Source organism: Anser anser (assembly GCF_964211835.1).
Source record: "Anser anser genome assembly, chromosome: 9".
In the NCBI taxonomy this organism is placed as follows: Eukaryota; Metazoa; Chordata; class Aves; order Anseriformes; family Anatidae; genus Anser; species Anser anser.
Window position 1 is genome coordinate 24,073,662 of NC_139729.1, and position 15,935 is coordinate 24,089,596.

The following is a 15,935-nucleotide window of genomic DNA, read 5'->3' on the forward strand; positions in this document are numbered from 1 at the left end:
GTTGTCAAGATATTGCAGATGAATTTAGAGCACAAGAAATTGATGGACAAGCTCTCCTCTTGTTGAAGGAGGATCACCTTATGAGTGCAATGAATATAAAGCTTGGACCTGCGTTAAAAATCTGTGCACGTATCAATTCATTGAAAGAATCATAGGGCATGAACACGAAGGTTTAAACAACAGTTTCTCTGTGACAAAACCAGCAGTAATATGCCAACATCTTCACCATGGCATGAGTGTTACTGTGATGTTTTGTTAAATATATGGAGTTTTTCCCACATAGACTTAAAAGTATTCCTCTGATTATACCATGTAGTCCTCTGTAGTTTCCAGCAATTTAAAAGTTCATGGTAAAGCCTGAATAATACTTTGACTTAAAGTGGGAGCTCATGGAAAAACATGAAGTTGAAATATGCTATGGTAGTTTAAATATTCCCCAATATCTACTTTATCTTGTAATTTTAAGATTAACACCCCAGCACCCCCCCTAATCTGAACACCATTTAGACTGTGTTACTGTATTCTGAAAGATGACTTTTCCCACATACAGCAGTTTTTGGACTGAATTCACAGAAGTGTCCACAGGCCCTGTGGAAGCACTGAAAACAGTAAAATGCTATGCATTTAGTTGTGCTCTCTGAGTTTCTTTTAGTCTGGAGCAAATTGTTTGTATGGGGTAGGTTGGCAGCCTGTTTTCCTTGTGTAGGCTTACTCTCATCTCTGCTGCTGTAGTATGTTCTTTAAGTCTGGAAATACTTTAAGCCATGTAGGCATCTCATCAAAGTCCTCATTATCAGGCTACTGAAATGCAATGGCATGACATTTTTGCCAGTGGTAACTGAAGCACATAAGTTACTTTACTCTTTGTATGCTGCTATGCACTAAGAGGGCATTAAGTTGTTAGGTTTCCAGTTTTGCGTGCTGCTAGTTAAACTAGACCAGCAGTTCTCAAATGAGGATTCAGAATGGATCCTGAGAAAGTGTGAGCACATTCAGGGTTCAGGCTCCTAAATGCCTAGGCGTGAGGGGTTGAAAACTGCAGCCAGAACAAGCTCATGTTGAGAGAAGTGTACCCTAAAGACTGGAGGTAAAGAGAAGGGGTAGCATAGCTCAGACCCTCTTTTTCCTCTTACCACTTCCTTTTCTAACTTGTCTTTCCCTATAGTGCATTCCCATTGCCTCACTGGAAGCTTCCAAGAACCGTATTTTGTCCGCTGGCTAGTGTGAGCTGGGCTTGCAGTAGTCCGAGGAAGGAGCCCAGTGAGGTCCCTGCAGAGCTCGGTGCAGGAGCAGCTGCCGCAGCAGTGGAAGGAGCCTGGAGCTGTAGGTGAGCAGGAGGAGCGCCCCTGCTAGGCAGCTCTGGCAGAAATCTCTGGGGGCCCTGCTTTGTGCCTCTGGCAGGAGATTTTGGCTTGGATGCTGCAGACTCAGGCAGCGGGATTAGAGTTTCCCTCGGTGGTTACTCTTTCACGCTCTGTGCAGAATAAATATGTTTCCCCACTTACTGACACCCTCAGAAGCTACCTGGGCTCTGAGGCAGCAGCACCTTCTCGATCTTTGCTTCCCCATCATGTGTTTGGACGTTCGTGGATGTATTTTGTACCTTCTGTTCCTTCCCTTTGCAGCTCCTCTCCCCTTACGGACAGGCCTAGATCTCCAAGCTCTCGTGTACGGAAAGAAGGGCACGTGAGCTGATAGTTGCTGTGTATATTTGAATTAAATGTGTGTGTCTACAAATAATGTATTTTGTATTTTATGCAAATTAATGCATAATATATGATTGTGTAGGGAAATATTCAGGGAGACCCAAAAGTATCCCGAAAAAGAAGAGGAACTGATCTAAAGTTTGAGAACTGCTGAACTAGGTCAAAAGAAGTCGATGCACATACACTGGCTGAAGGGAAGGGTTATGACAGGTAGAATAATATGTATATTATTTAACTGACCTTAAAGAGTTGGTTGAGATTACAGAAAAAGTTGCGCTTCATTTTCCTTTAATTAGACTATTGTGTTCTTTCTATTAAGAGACCTTCTACCATTATCTTCTAGAGATCAACATTAGAACCATTGCTTTTAATTACAACTGCTTGAGCTTTCTAATAGCAGATGTTACTAATATTTTTATCAACCACTGAAAACTCCAAGTTAGGACAACCCATTGCTGTTACGTGCTAGTAAGTGGTGAGAGCCCTAATCCGAATGGCACCAAAGGCTTTTAAGAATTAATTGATGTCTGGGTTTATTTTGGAGGGAAGTTGCTAAGCACTTTCTAATTTTTTTTTATTTTTTTTTTTTCTGTCTTCAGTTACTGTTGTCAAATAAACTTAACTGAAGGTTCGATGTTTGGCAATGTTCATTTGAAAGATACTCAAATGATGAAGACAGGTTCCTATCTGTAGCATTTCTGTAAGATACCCCGTGTAGTATATCTGTAACATATGTTCTAAAGAGTATGTTCTGTTTTGATGAGCTAATTGAAGACTAAAGATATCTTAGATATTTATCCTTTGGCTTTTGTCTTAAAGTTTTATTATTTTTATACAAAAATTTCACCGGCTAACTTTTAACCTGTTTTCTGATTGTACTGTTCTTTGGCAATGTAAAAAGTAGGTGTACTTACATGTGAATTGATAATGGCTTAAGGCATATTTAGAAACGTGGGCTGATGTTGTGAGTCCTATTTAGACCTGCAGTTAATCAATGTTACGTGCATGAGAATTTCACGGTTGTTTTCATTTTGTTTTACGAGACAGCTTTCAGGAGAACCTCTATGGCTAGTGTTTATACACAGCTCTGACTAATCACTGACAGATGCCAGGAGCGCAGAGTAGACGTGCATTTGTCATGTCTGCTCTGGTTCTTCTGGTACACTACATTTTCTGTGGTTTTGGAAGAGCCGCAGATAGTGAGTTATGCTTTAAATATTCACGAATCCAGCAACTAAGAATGTGGGCCTTACGCTTGGTGAAAGTTTTTTCTTCTTCAACTGTTTTGTCATTAACTTTCAAGCGTAGCTAAAGTCTATTGCAGAAGCTTTTGAATTTACTCAAAAAAGATTCATAATACTTGGAACAATATTCCTCCAGAACAGTTTTGCATACCGGTCATTTCTGCTTTGATTCAGGTCAGTGAGGTTTTCCCAGGTTTATGCTATTTCCCATGGCTCTCCTCACAGATTAAGCCAGACCCTCTTTGAAAAGAGGAAGTCTTGCTGATTTTAATTGATGTTAATTTTTTTAACAGTTGCTCCCACTGGATGCGTCTACCAGAAATCCTTTCCTTTAGATTTGTTTCATGGGATTTTGTATTCTGCATTCAGCTTGCTGCTGCTGTGGGCTGTATCTCAGTAATCCCTGCAAGATTTCAATTCCTGTAGAAAGGAAGGCAGGACACTGTAGGATCTTAGCTTAAAAGGGACATGTTAGGTGGCTTTTTCCCTTCCTTTTTCTCCACTGGCTTCTATCCTACCTTACTCCTGAAGGCAAAGTGCACCATTAGCTCAGGGCATCCTCTCACAGAGCACTGGGCTTAATGGGACTGTTGAGATTTCTTCCAACAGAGATATGTAACTATTACACTTGTCTCAGCTCCAGAGTTTATTTGCATTTTAAAGAAATGCCCCTGAATGGTCAAAATGGGTGCGTAATTATATTCCCCTAAATGATCTGGCTGTTACCACTGAGTGCCCATGCTTTGCCGTAGGAGCAGCAAGGAAGCTAGGCCACTTGTTCAAAATCAAGCCTTGTCGAAGGACTGCTGACTTCTCTCAGCCACCCCATGCCTCACATTTGGCATATTTGTAAGACTTTACCACCTCGTTTATACAGAAAGTAAAAAATAGCCATCTCGTCAAGTTAAACTCAGTTGGCTTGGATCACCCCAATGTTTGTGGGGTTTTAAAGAGGCTAAATTGTAAATCCATTACACCCATTAATCTTTTTTTTATTATTATTTTATTTGCCAGAAATGATAGAGGGTAAAACTTTTCCTGTTCTTGGGTCGATATGATACCTCAGGTTTATGTCCTGCAAGTATTCATTTCCTCATTTCTCTCCTGTGAAAGCAATTTTTTCTTCTAGCTTCTTGACAAATCACAGGTGAGAATCCAGCCTTTTGAGTAGAGCAGATGGAGTCCGTCACAACTGTAGACGTGGCAGCAGGAGAAAAGAAATGTGTGAAAGTATTTGAGCAGGTTTACAATAGCTTTTGGATCACTTCCTTATCTTGATCTTAGCTGTAAGGAAATTTTCAGGTGTAAAGCCATTTTTTAACTGTAGTTTGAATAGAAGTTTATGTAGTGAGACTCTGCTAGCTGGTGTCTCACTAGCAATAGTGCTGCCTATTTCAGGCTGCTCTCATCACAATATCAATGCAGAAACAGCTTAATAGCGTAAGAAATTTCTTATTCATTGACAGATATATAACTCAAGCTGATCAAAGAACTCAGTGACAGCTGTGCGGTGAGTCCTCGTTTTGCAAGTAATTAGGCATCCACATAATTTGTAGCACGAGTAGTTCTCCTGATGGCATTGAGGCTATTCATGTTAAAATTAAGCATTTATATTAAAGCTTGCAGAGTTATTTTCTCTTACCAATATGGCACAGAGATTTTCCGTTAGCATATATTTGGATACATAGTTGTCTAACCAGACTTGTACTCATCAGTTGTTCTAGGCTACAGATAATGACTCTACAAAAGAATCTGTTTGGGATACTTTTCTCTTTTTTTTTTGAACTTTCACCAAACTTAGAGATGGAGAGAAACTAACAAGTCAATGTGTTTTGTTGCAAGTACACAGCTTCTGTTGAATGCTGAGTGGAATAGGGATTAACGGAGCTAAAAATGCATTATTTCAATGTAAAGTGTTAATAATGGCTCGTAGTGAATACATTTTTTAGTCACTCTTGCACAATTAACTGTAGTTTCAGACAGGAAGTATTATGATGAGAAAGCAATTTAAAATCATTTAATGCTTAGTTCACTTAAGCTAAGTCTCAATTAAGTTCTTTTTAAAGGAATTTGCCTTTGGTAATGAGAATTTAGTTAGGTTCTATGGGTTCTATGTAGCTAAATCCACTGGATGGCTTTGAAAATAGCAACATTAAAAAAAAAAAAAAAGGTAATTATGATATAGACAAGTGCCTGCAGTGTAGATGCTATGTCCAATTTCTCTTTCAAAAACTGTCCCTAATGTAGTCCAAGAGCTATAATCAGAGACTGGGACATAGATCGAATGCAAAAGCAGGTCGGACACGTTACCTTGATCCATATGAATTGGGCTGATTTACTTCTACCTTCTGCGTAACTGTGGAGGCGCTCTATCACGTGCCATTTCTTCTCCATATGGATTTAGCACATTTGGTGCTTTTTGCCCTGTTGGGTCTCAGCTGTGGTGGCCGGAGCATTTTGTGTCGTGCTCGTCTCCTGGGTGGTATGGTCAGCACTTCCACAGGTATTCAAGGCCCCCGTTCTAAGCTGCTACATAGGCTTGTGCAGCCTCTGTGTTGTAACTCATACACACCTGCTTATTCACGTGGAGGTTGTACTTATTATTTACTGGTCTCTCATAGCTGAGAAGAAGGGAAAAAAAATTCAAAGGTGTGAACAGGCTTGTAATGGAAGATATGTAGCAAGCTTATGGTCTGGCTTTTGTTGCTGTTGATCTAACACGGTTCTGGAAGTCAGTGTTGTGAGCAGATTTCAAGTTAAAAATTTTAAACTTCCAGCTTGTATTAACTTCCTGCTAAATTATACAAAATGATTGTTTTACAAGTAAGGATCTAGAAAAATGTGATCTGAAGAGATGTTTCCATCTAGAAGGAATTATAATTCGAGCACAAATGTACATTCATAGAATAATGATATTGCTTTGAATGCAATACATAACATTTAAGAAGTATTTTTAATGATGTGTAAAAGCACTATTTTTACATAGGGCTGTTGCAAGGCTTATAGTATGGATCGTAGGTACCAAATAAAGGTGCCCTCGCTGACGGTGGGATTAAGCTAGAAGCACAAATAGAATTGATTTATGGCACACATCTGCTTTGTGGCTCTGGTCAACATGCGGGAAGACTTGGGTTGTCCTGTACTACCTGCTCAGTGTTTTGGCAGCTGGGACGTTACGTCCTCTATTTGGAAAGTAGATGGTTGAAAGAACAATGAAATGTTCTGCAGAGCCAGCTTCCCTTTAAGAATTCTTTGTGCTGTAGTTTTAGCAAACCAGTACTGATCGGGAAAGATGTGTGTAAGAAGAAAGGTTTTATTAATGAGTGCCAAATACTTTCACTTAGGGTTGAAAACACATAGAATAGCTCACTAAATTCAATGTTGATTTTTAAGGGATTTTGTTTCAAGAAAAGTACAGAAGTTTCTCATAAAGGGTTAATACTTTCACCACTGTTACCACTAATATTCTATAATTCTATAAGAATTAAAGGACTGTAAAATGTTTGCATGGTATAAGGTCATTAGTTACTGGCACAGCACAAGTAGTGTAACCTAAAGGTTAGTGATTGTCTGTAGTTTGGATTATTTCAGATATTGCTACCTTCCTAACATAGTTTCTCCTCTTTCAGTCTTGCAGTGAAACTGTAATCCTGTTTTACAAAATAATGGTTTATGGTTTTATTGCTGTGCTCAAGGCTCAGTGTTACGATTTCCCAGAAGCACCAGATAAAAGAAAATGCACGAAGAGAGGAAAAGTCTGTTAGGAGGATAATAGAATGAAGATCACAACTGGATCAGATATCTCCCTTCATTAAAAGTTAAGGATAAAAATGGGCTTAAAATGAGCTACTATTAATGTATTTTAAAATAGTTACACATCAGTAGGCTAAGATGCCACAGTTGGATGCTATGTTGAGACCTGTAGTGCTGCTACTACCTACGTGGTGGCTGTAATGACCGCCTACAGGTTGATCCTTTTTGACGCTTTTTCCCAAAAAGTATGAAAGAAAGAGTTTGATTGTAACACAGGGATGTGACATCAGTATATTAATATTTGATTTGCCTGCATGTTGTGGCTTCCCTGTAAAATTACAATTTTAAAAACTTAAAATGTCTTTAGAAGCAGTGCAGCAACTATGGGAATTCTGCTGTGTCGGAACAGATGGGGATGGGTAAACTTTAATTACAGGTTGAGAATCTGAACCACAGCGATAAATACATCTGTACCTTACCCAACTTCTTGCAGTTCCAGTTCTGGGTACATCTGTGAATCAGAAGGGTGAGACTAACCACACCAAAAGAAGCATCTGAATTGTGTGTTCTTGAAAATAAGGCTTCATCTGATGTTAAGTGAATTTAAAATTAGATATTTTCCCTTGCCTGCCAAATCTGTATGGATTAGTTATTTCATGATCTTCTGAAATGCCTGGTGCATTGCTGTCTGAGATACTTGCTGGTTTTTAAATGGAATTAGGTTTTGTAAATATTTTGTCAATCCCATTTCAGTGGGTGTCCAGTCTATATATAACCTGAGGAAATGCTGTGTCCAAAAATACGGTTAGACATATTTTGTCCTATAGCATCTCAAGCACTAAGTAACAGCAATTGGAAACTAGGTGCAGGGAGTGATTGCTTAAGGTCATTTTTCAAGGTTAACGTTATACATGCTTTCCTACTTTCAATGTGGAAATAGAATTTCCTTCAATACGGTATCCAGCATAAAGGATGAAACAATTTGTGGTGCCAAACACTTCAAACTATGTTGCTAAACATTGCTGCCTCTAATTACACTACTTTTAAAATTCAGTTGTTGATCCTTTACTGTCATTTTGATGGCCTTTTTAACAGATTTTCCAGAAACCATTTTCTGCTGCTGTAACAACGCTGTCCTTTTGGTTTCATTTCTGAAACGTTGTCACTGAAACCTCAAAGAAATGTTACCACCCACTGTGGGTCAAAGAAGCATTATGTGGGGTGAAGTAATAAATCAGAATAATTGGACTTTGATATATTGCAGAAATGTAAGATTAATATATGGTATGTGATTGTAAATTCTTATCATGGAGTGATATACTGGAATATTCTTTTATAAGAAATTTTAGCACATGTATCACGAAATTCTGCAATTAAAACGTATGTCTATAATTGATATATAGTATTGTAAATGGTAACCCAAAAATTAAATTTTACAGTTGAAGAGCACAGTGAATATGTAAAAATATGATCTTCACTTTGTGAATCATTTTTTTTAAAAAGCACTTTCCTATTACCAACTAGCATGTGAATGAATTTTAGATTCTCTCATTTGTTATGAATCCGTAGAAGTGAGATTACTTTAATCTGTCTGTTAATGGATAAATTGATTATACAAATGCTGAAACAAAGCACCTTATACTATGCTGCTTAAACTTGCTTGTAATTGCACCTTTTGTTACCTGCAGATTTTTCTTAATGAGTATTCTTGTGTGATATCATTGTTCCCTGTGGGTCTGAGTGAATGATTAACCAACCAACCTGCAGCGTCATTTACTTCTATAGTTTCTATTTCAATATAATATTGTACTGTGAGTTCAGTGCTTCAGAAATAAATGCTACTTCCATTTGTCTGCTTTGGTTGTGTATCACGTTTATCTCCTGCAAAATTCAACCAAGAGTTTAATCTTCATTGAACTGTAAGAACTTGAAAACTAAGGAAATGCTTTTGCTAGAAGTCTGAATAATTTTTCCCCTACTGAAGTAGACCTGCTTCAGCAAGTATAACTACTTTAATATCAGAGTAATCTTGGCTGCAAAATAAATTCTATTCTACTTTAACCTGTTCTTTAACCCCTGGCATGTACTTACGTGTATCAAGAAACCTTGTAAGAGGATACATGTCTGCTTAGTTGAGGGAGTCTAGCTGAACTGTTCATAGTAAGCATATTTGTATTTGTTCTGCATTAAAGCTCTTACTGCTCTGTTTGTAGACGAATAATTTTTAATATGCATATATACATCAGAGAAGCAGTAGCAAAGAAATAATGAAACATCACCTTTCCTGTAGTTGTGAAAGTTACACATCTTGCAATATTGTTTGTAAACAAAGCTTGTATTTCTGTAGGAGGTATAGCTTTAACTAAAACAATTTATTCCTCATTAAATATACAAAAAAGCCTTAATTTAAGTTAAACTGACAAAAAGTTACTTTAACAAGAAGATAGACTTCAAAAAATCACAGTTGTTTGAACATGACAGTAGCTTACTCGTATCTAACTGATAAAAGGGCTCCAGCTTAGAAAAATACTTTATTGCATTTTATTCTATAAAACCTGAGATCATTCCATTTAAAACAAGTGTAACATTCTAGTAAAAACATAAGGCTTAACTGAAAACGTGTTTTTTGGAAGTATTGGTCTTCTATAAAACCCATACTTTAACCTCTTTGGACCGGCAGTAAAGCCTAGTGTAGAAGCATGCAGTGCCCGCATCCTGGTGCGATATTTGTTACTATCCTTGTGAATGTTGGATTCTTTTCCATGGGTTGTAGCTCTGGAGATGCTTCTTTGTATTATCTGTAAGGACACTCTCACAGAGCATCCAAGTACGCGCTTCTGCCACACAGCACTTACTTGCAGTCTTTTCAGTCAGCAGCTCGTTAACAGATCACAATTACTGTGCCCGGCTTTTCAGCTGGCTCTGTGTTTTCATTGTTAAATGGCATAAAGCAGAATTTCCAGCTAACAAATGGGTCTGTAGACCACATCTCCTCTGTCAATTCGACATCGTGACATCGACACCAGTACGCTACTGCAATGAGAAAGCTGTTGATGAAGTACAGCCAGGGGACATTCATCTCCATGTAGGCCGGAATCCGAGCACCAAGAAACAAAATGATAAACTGAAGAAGCACAAAAGGTGCCCAAGTGCCAAGGAAACAGACGAGGAGTCTGGTCAGAAGTTGCCACTTAAAGCAAGTGCCGTTGTTGTTAGACGCGTACGAGAACATCAGAACAGGCTGAGTGGCAAAAGAAACCACCCTGACAGACAGTATCATGGTTATAACTTCCTTCCGAGAAACCATGAAAGCCATGCCTATGAGAAGCAGCATGGCAAACGAGACGGCGTAGCTCTGCACGCTGACATAGAGAGGACACTGATAAGGAGAAAAATGGTTCCGAATTTCTAGTTCTTCGTAGATAGCAGGAACTTTCAGAATACAAAAAAAACCTGAAATCCATATAAAAATCACAACAAGTACATAAAATAGTCTTTGGCCTCGTCTAGGAGATTGAGAGGTTTGGGCTATAGTCATGTAATAATCCAGACCAGCCACGAGACATACTGGGTAATGCAAAATACCGTAAGTAAGAGAAATTATCTGCGTGAAGAGGCAGATGTGGTACTTTGTAAATCTTAAACCCCAGAGCGCAAAGTCTTCAAAATAGAAAATGACAGCTATATTGATCAGCAGGATGAAATCAAGAAGTGCCAAAGAAACACAGAAGTATCCCATAAAACTAACTTTCACATTTTTTTGCTTAACTTGCAACATGAAGAAATCAAGGGACACTTTTCCAAGCATAATCAGAAGCAGCATGCAGCTGATCTCAAAAGGCTGGTGGACCTGCGGGTAGTGGTACTGACCAGAACAATTTTCACAGAATAGAGCAGCCATCCTCCAACAGTAAGAGCCAGCAAAATAAACATCAGAGGGCACCGTGCTTCATGTCTGAAAAGGAAAAAAAAAAAAAGGTTGTAGGGATTTATTTCTGGTGTAGTTTTACCTATACATTATTCCCTATCATAGCAACTACCAAATCTACATCTGAATTTTCCAGGCTCCTTAATTAAGGTTAAAAGCTTCAATAAAACAAGGAACACCTACATTTTATGTTCTTCTAAGTATACTCTTTTGAGAGTTAAAAGGTCAACGTAGACTTAAGTTACTTTTCTATCTACTTTCCTAAGGGAAGGTTTCAGAAATAAGGTTGACTGTGCTTCTTCCCTTTAGAAAGCATGGAGGTCTTTCTGTCCAGCTGGGCAGGCAGGTAGGTGGTTCAGCGCCACTACATATTTTTAAGAAATTAGATAACCACATCGGACAGAAATGGTGCAACCGGCAGGACATGTTACGTTATGGCCTCACAGTTTGTTATGCTCATAGAATCTGTATGGAATTGAGACCGCAGAAATATCCCGAAAGCAGACAAGACATCAAAACAACTCATCCTGTTTAGTTGCTAAAATCTGGCAACCAAAATAAACACGCTTCATTAATTGATTGGGGTTCTTTTTCATCCTTTAGTAATATAAGTTATACAGCAATAGGCACCTCAGAATTGCTGTTTTTCCCCTTGGACTTGTTATAACTTTCCTTACAATGTCTTCCCATGCGATAATTCCTAAGAAAAATGAACACGGAATGGCTTCATGCACATCAACACAACATATCAGAAAAAGCTCTCCATGCTTTCTTCTCTAAGGGAACAGGACAGCGATACCAGAATTTTTCACAGCACGTCTCCTTAGAACCACAGATGAAAGCGAAGCATTAAATGTTTTCCCACTTTTAACTCTGCTATTCTGCAAAACTGGTAATTGCTACTTTGCTTATTTTGCCCTTCCCCTCCTTTTAGGCAACGCGGGTGCCTAATACTTCTGGTTTTTGCTTGGAGAGAAGTGGATGTGAGGAAAGTTTAAAGCCTGTCTGCAACCTTAGTCTGAAATGGCACATAGTGCAGGTCACCTGTGCTGAAGCCCGCTGCTAGGAAGCACTTCAGGCCTTTTCTACAGGTTGTTATTTTTGTTGTTTTTAAACCTTTAACGGTCTCAGTAAGGGATCAGCAAGCTGTCCAGGCCGATGGCAGAGCTACACCTCTAACTGACAGCTGCTGAACCGGAGGGTGAGGAACGGCGTCCGCACACCCAGCAACAGCAGCGAAGAGACCGGGGCAGCTGCAGGCAGCCTCGCAGCATCCCTGTGAGCCACCATTCGCTCACGTTTAAATCGACACCAACATTTTACTACCGGTTTGCCAGAGCTGGTGAGCAGCTGAGCCAGGTGTCTCCTGAAAAGCCAAACAAGACGAGCAAGTGAAGGCACTCGGCAGCACGTCTCCACCGCTGCGCCCTGCTAGCAGCCTACCTGGGCGTGAAGCTTCGTTGTTATTCTGCACAGGTACAGCCCGTCCTCCGAAGCCGAGTACGCGTTACGGAACAATTTACACCAGCCATCTGCCCTGTGCATCTGCTCTTCGTGGTCGCGGGGAGGAGAAACCTGCGCGCAGAGCCGCGGCGGCCTCAATCCCCTCGTCAGCGGGTCGGGGGGGACCCGGGCTGAGCAGCGGGGGTGTTAACAACGCGTCCCCCAAAATCCGCTCATCCCCGGAGCTCGGAAAGGACTTCTCTCCTTCTTCCTGGCGCTGTCCCCGGCACCCTCCTGCCGGCACTGCCGAGGGAGCTGCTCGCAGGGCACACACAGCACACGCCGCTGCTCCCCGCCTCACGGGGCTCTACCCCGCGGGGTCGCCGCGGCTGAGGGAGGCGCCTCTGAGGGGAAGCCGGGGCCGGGGGTCCCGGGGGGGGGGTCCCGCCCGGCCCTTGCCCACCGAGGAAGCCCACCTGCCGCCTACCGGTCCCGGGACGTGCCCGGCTGCCGCAGCCCCGCCGCCGCCTCCTCAGCCGGCGGCCATCTCCGCCCCTAACCACCGCCAGGGTGGGGAAGGGCCGGGCGGGGAGGGAGAACCGGCGAGGGTGGGGAAGGGCCGGGCGAGGAAGGGCCGCGTGAGGAGGGAGAGCCGGGGAGGGTGGGGAAGGGCCGGGCGAGGAAGGGCCGCGTGAGGAGGGAGAGCCGGGGAGGGTGGGGAAGGGCCGGGCGAGGAAGGAGCCTGGGGCCGGGCCCGGCTGAGGCGAGGCGGGGCCCTGTGAGAGGAGCCGGCGGTGAGCGCGGCGCTCCCGGGCGGTGAGGGGGGAGCGGGGCTGCGAATGGAGACGGGATGGCGGAGAGGGCCCGGCTCCGTGTACAGAGCCGGGACAGGGCCGGGACATGGCCGGGGGGCTGCGGCCGTGCCACCGGGAGGGCGACGGGCACGGCCCCGGGTGGCAGAGCCTCGCCCCGGGGGCCCTGTGTGGCTGCCCGCTCGGGTGGGCAACAGCAGTGTGTACGGAGGTCCCGTCCCAGCAGGTCCCTTCCCAACAGATCCCCTTCCCAAAAGGTCCCTTCCCAAAGACGGCACCGAAAGGACCAAGCGGGCTTTCAGAAATTTAATTTCTTCTGTTTCTTTCCAGGTCTCGCAGCTGGAAGAGCCCTCGGTGCTTTCAGGGATGCGGGATGCCACCTGGCCCCACCAGGCATCTCCCGGCCCGTCGGCGGTGCCCCGCGTGGAGCAGCCGGTGGGTTTCTCCGGGCCGTGGCGGCTCCCCAAGTGCCCCACGTCCGTGGGCTTCCACGGGCACCTTCCCCTTCCCGCACCAAACACAGCGTGCCCCCAAGCGCGGGGCACGTTGCCTTCTTGCCGTGTCTCTGCTCTTTGATGGGACCGTAGGGTAAACTTAAATGTTGGAGAATTTGACCAATAGTGCAATGATTCGCTTTTTCTACATCATTTAATGGTTTTATAAAACACTCCTGGTTTTGAAATGCAACGCAAGATTCTGCAATCCCTCAGTACTGTAGGTATATCATTTTACATACAGGAACTTTCTCCACATAATACAGTTAAAGGATTATATAGAAAATACTAAGGAATATTTCACTGTGGACATCATCTTGGCAAAAAGATCTTTTTGCAAATGGCTCTCCCAGCGCTGTCCTTCTCTGAGACTTTTAGCAATTAAGAAAAGTTTGGAAGCAGGTTAGGAAATAGCCATTGTTTGTTTTAAGATAATGGTGAATTCAAGTGGATAATCCTGCAAGTACAACATAAAACCTTCTAAATGGGTTGGCCTTTTGGCTTGGACATCCTGTAGCAATCTACTTAATAGAGTTTAAAAATGCACAGAATAGAATTTTCTCCTCCTCCAGATCAGCCTACTAATTTAGTTTTCCATTTGTTGTTTTATTTCCCATCTAGCAACAAATGTAGGATAAGAGCACATCCTGCTGCTGGTGTGGCTCGCTGAGAGTCCTGAGCGTTGCTTCTTGAGTTAATTGGAAGTGGTTTCCTGTTGGCTATGGCTTTCTGTTGGCTGCATGTATGCAATATAGCTGTCATTCTATGGCATTTTTTTTTTCCCCCATTATGTGTTTGGTAATTCAGAGATAAATCTAAGGAGAGGCGTGGAAGCCTGTGAGCTCAATGCTGCAGCACCCGTCCTGTGTGTGCAGAATGGAGCCCGGAGCCCGGCGCTGCCACTCCTCTGCCCCCAAGGCAGCAAGTTGGCCGTGCCAGGTGCTTGTCCAGGCTCGCTCACTGAGCAGGAGGTGCTAGTGTGAGTCACTGGGAGATCTGGGAAGAGATAGTGTCCATCCAGCCTTTCTCAAAAACTAGGTGCTGGCAGGAGTAAATGGCATCTGTTAGATGATTCCTGCGGGTTGGGCCACCTCCGAAAGGTAGGCAGAACACATAATTTCTGTGACCTAATCAGGCTTAGGAGAGAGAAATCTTTGGGAGCTTTTTGGATTTAACTTACTCAATTTAACTTAGTCTTTTATTGGGTGTAAACTTAAGTCTCTGAGCGTGGAGCAGCCGTATTCTTAGCATGTCTAGTGCCCATTGGGAGGGAAACATATTTTTTGTCTTTCTTGAAGGCTAAATAGAAAATCAGTGATGGATCTATCCATGTTTGATCTGTATGTACAAAAGTATCAGGCTGGCTGGTAATATCTCTTCTAAAAGCAATTAACTCTGGTACTCTGGAATTAAATTCAAGTGTTGGTAGGGTGCTAATTTTTGTCTTCCCTGTTTCCTCTCACTGTTTAAATAAGCTCTCATTTTTTATTTTTTTTTCAGACTACGATATCAATCATCTTGTTTTTCCACAAAGAAACAATAACTTTTTTTTTTTTCCCAGAAATTAAACTAATCTTGAGCAGCATTCACATTGGCAATATTTACTTATCCAAATAGCAGTTATTGGGACTGTTACACAGATTGCAACGCAACAAGAAAATGTTTACACCTAGAATGGGTATTTCACCATCGGAGCACCCAGTCTGCTGTGTGGTCCCATTCACCAGTATCTGACTGGCAATGCCCTCGGTAATAGTTTATTCTCTTCTTAGTTCTAACCAAAGTAAATCAGAAAAAGTGATTTTTCCGGTGCTGGCTAGTAAAATGATGGGCTGGAGCCTTTCTGATATTTTTGTTTCTGATCACTACTTTCTTTCTGACTGCAGAAACTACTGTTCTGGCCTATGTGGGAGGATACCCGGATGGTGGAAACGAGCAACCAGGAAGGGAAGGGGACGGTTTAAGCATTTCTTTCTGCTGATAAAGATCTTAATGTGTGCGTGACCTCCAGAGTGCGCAGCCCAGCATGTCAGCTCCATGCTTGGTTAGCTTTCTGGGTAGGCTCCTCTGCGTGTCCCACAGGGGCAAGTTGCGTAGGCTCTTGCAATCAAATTTTCTTTTGTCAGCTCAAACAGAGGAAGAAGGGATCGGAAGCCACTTCTGCATGCACTGTATTTTGGGATAATCTTACGTGTCCAACATCCCCGAGTTAATGTTGGAACTACTACTTAGCTTCCCTTTCCCTCTTCCAAGACCCACTGCGGTGCTTGTTTGAAAGCTTGTTTGTTGCTCACTGATTACTCTCAAGTGATTGTTTTCTGCTCCGGAATGCTACATCTCATCTTCCTGTTTTTCAAACATAAAATAATGAAAGGAGGGAAGACCTCAAAATCAAACACGTTGCTTTGCGTTGGCAGCTCCTTCTCATTGTGTTAGGAGCTGCCCGCGCTCAGTGTTGAGTAAGGTCAGGCTCTTCTTTAGTGTCTGCTCAGTTTGCAGCTTTGCAGGAAAATGTGCAGGTATTTGACAAATACTCTGCTCTTAAGTAATGGCTT

At 42.3% G+C, this 15,935-nt stretch overlaps 2 protein-coding genes and 1 long non-coding RNA gene across 20 annotated transcripts in view; 2 read left to right on the forward strand and 1 right to left on the reverse strand.

The window, feature by feature from the left end:
- The window catches only part of PHC3 (polyhomeotic homolog 3), a 37,544-nt gene extending 28,985 nt beyond the window's left edge, over window positions 1–8,559 (forward strand). For 4 of the 5 annotated variants that reach the window (XM_083847915.1, XM_083847917.1, XM_083847918.1 and 1 more), the window contains one exon: window positions 1–8,559. In XM_083847915.1, the coding sequence (XP_083704041.1) occupies window positions 1–155 (155 nt within the window). In that variant the 3' untranslated portion in view covers window positions 156–8,559. The other variant, XR_014587891.1, reaches the window with a different exon arrangement.
- GPR160 (G protein-coupled receptor 160) lies at window positions 4,682–12,633 on the reverse strand. 3 transcript variants are annotated; one of them, XM_083847941.1, is made up of 2 exons: window positions 12,551–12,633; window positions 4,682–10,658 (listed from the first exon to the last, which is right to left on the reverse strand). In XM_083847941.1, the coding sequence occupies exon 2, from the start codon at window positions 10,602–10,604 to the stop codon at window positions 9,585–9,587; it is 1,020 nt and encodes a 339-aa protein (XP_083704067.1). In that variant the 5' UTR covers window positions 10,605–10,658; window positions 12,551–12,633; the 3' UTR covers window positions 4,682–9,584. The 3 variants fall into 3 exon arrangements, with proteins under 3 accessions (XP_083704067.1, XP_083704066.1, XP_083704068.1); XM_083847940.1 differs by having other exon boundaries at window positions 12,075–12,619; XM_083847942.1 differs by lacking the exon at window positions 12,551–12,633 and adding an exon at window positions 11,676–11,809.
- The window catches only part of LOC310903895, a 12,701-nt gene continuing 8,738 nt past the window's right edge, over window positions 11,973–15,935 (forward strand). For 7 of the 12 annotated variants that reach the window (XR_014587896.1, XR_014587897.1, XR_014587898.1 and 4 more), the window contains exons 1-2: window positions 12,535–12,644; window positions 13,217–13,321. This is a non-coding gene — a long non-coding RNA (uncharacterized lncRNA). The other 5 variants (XR_014587895.1, XR_014587903.1, XR_014587904.1 and 2 more) reach the window with 5 other exon arrangements.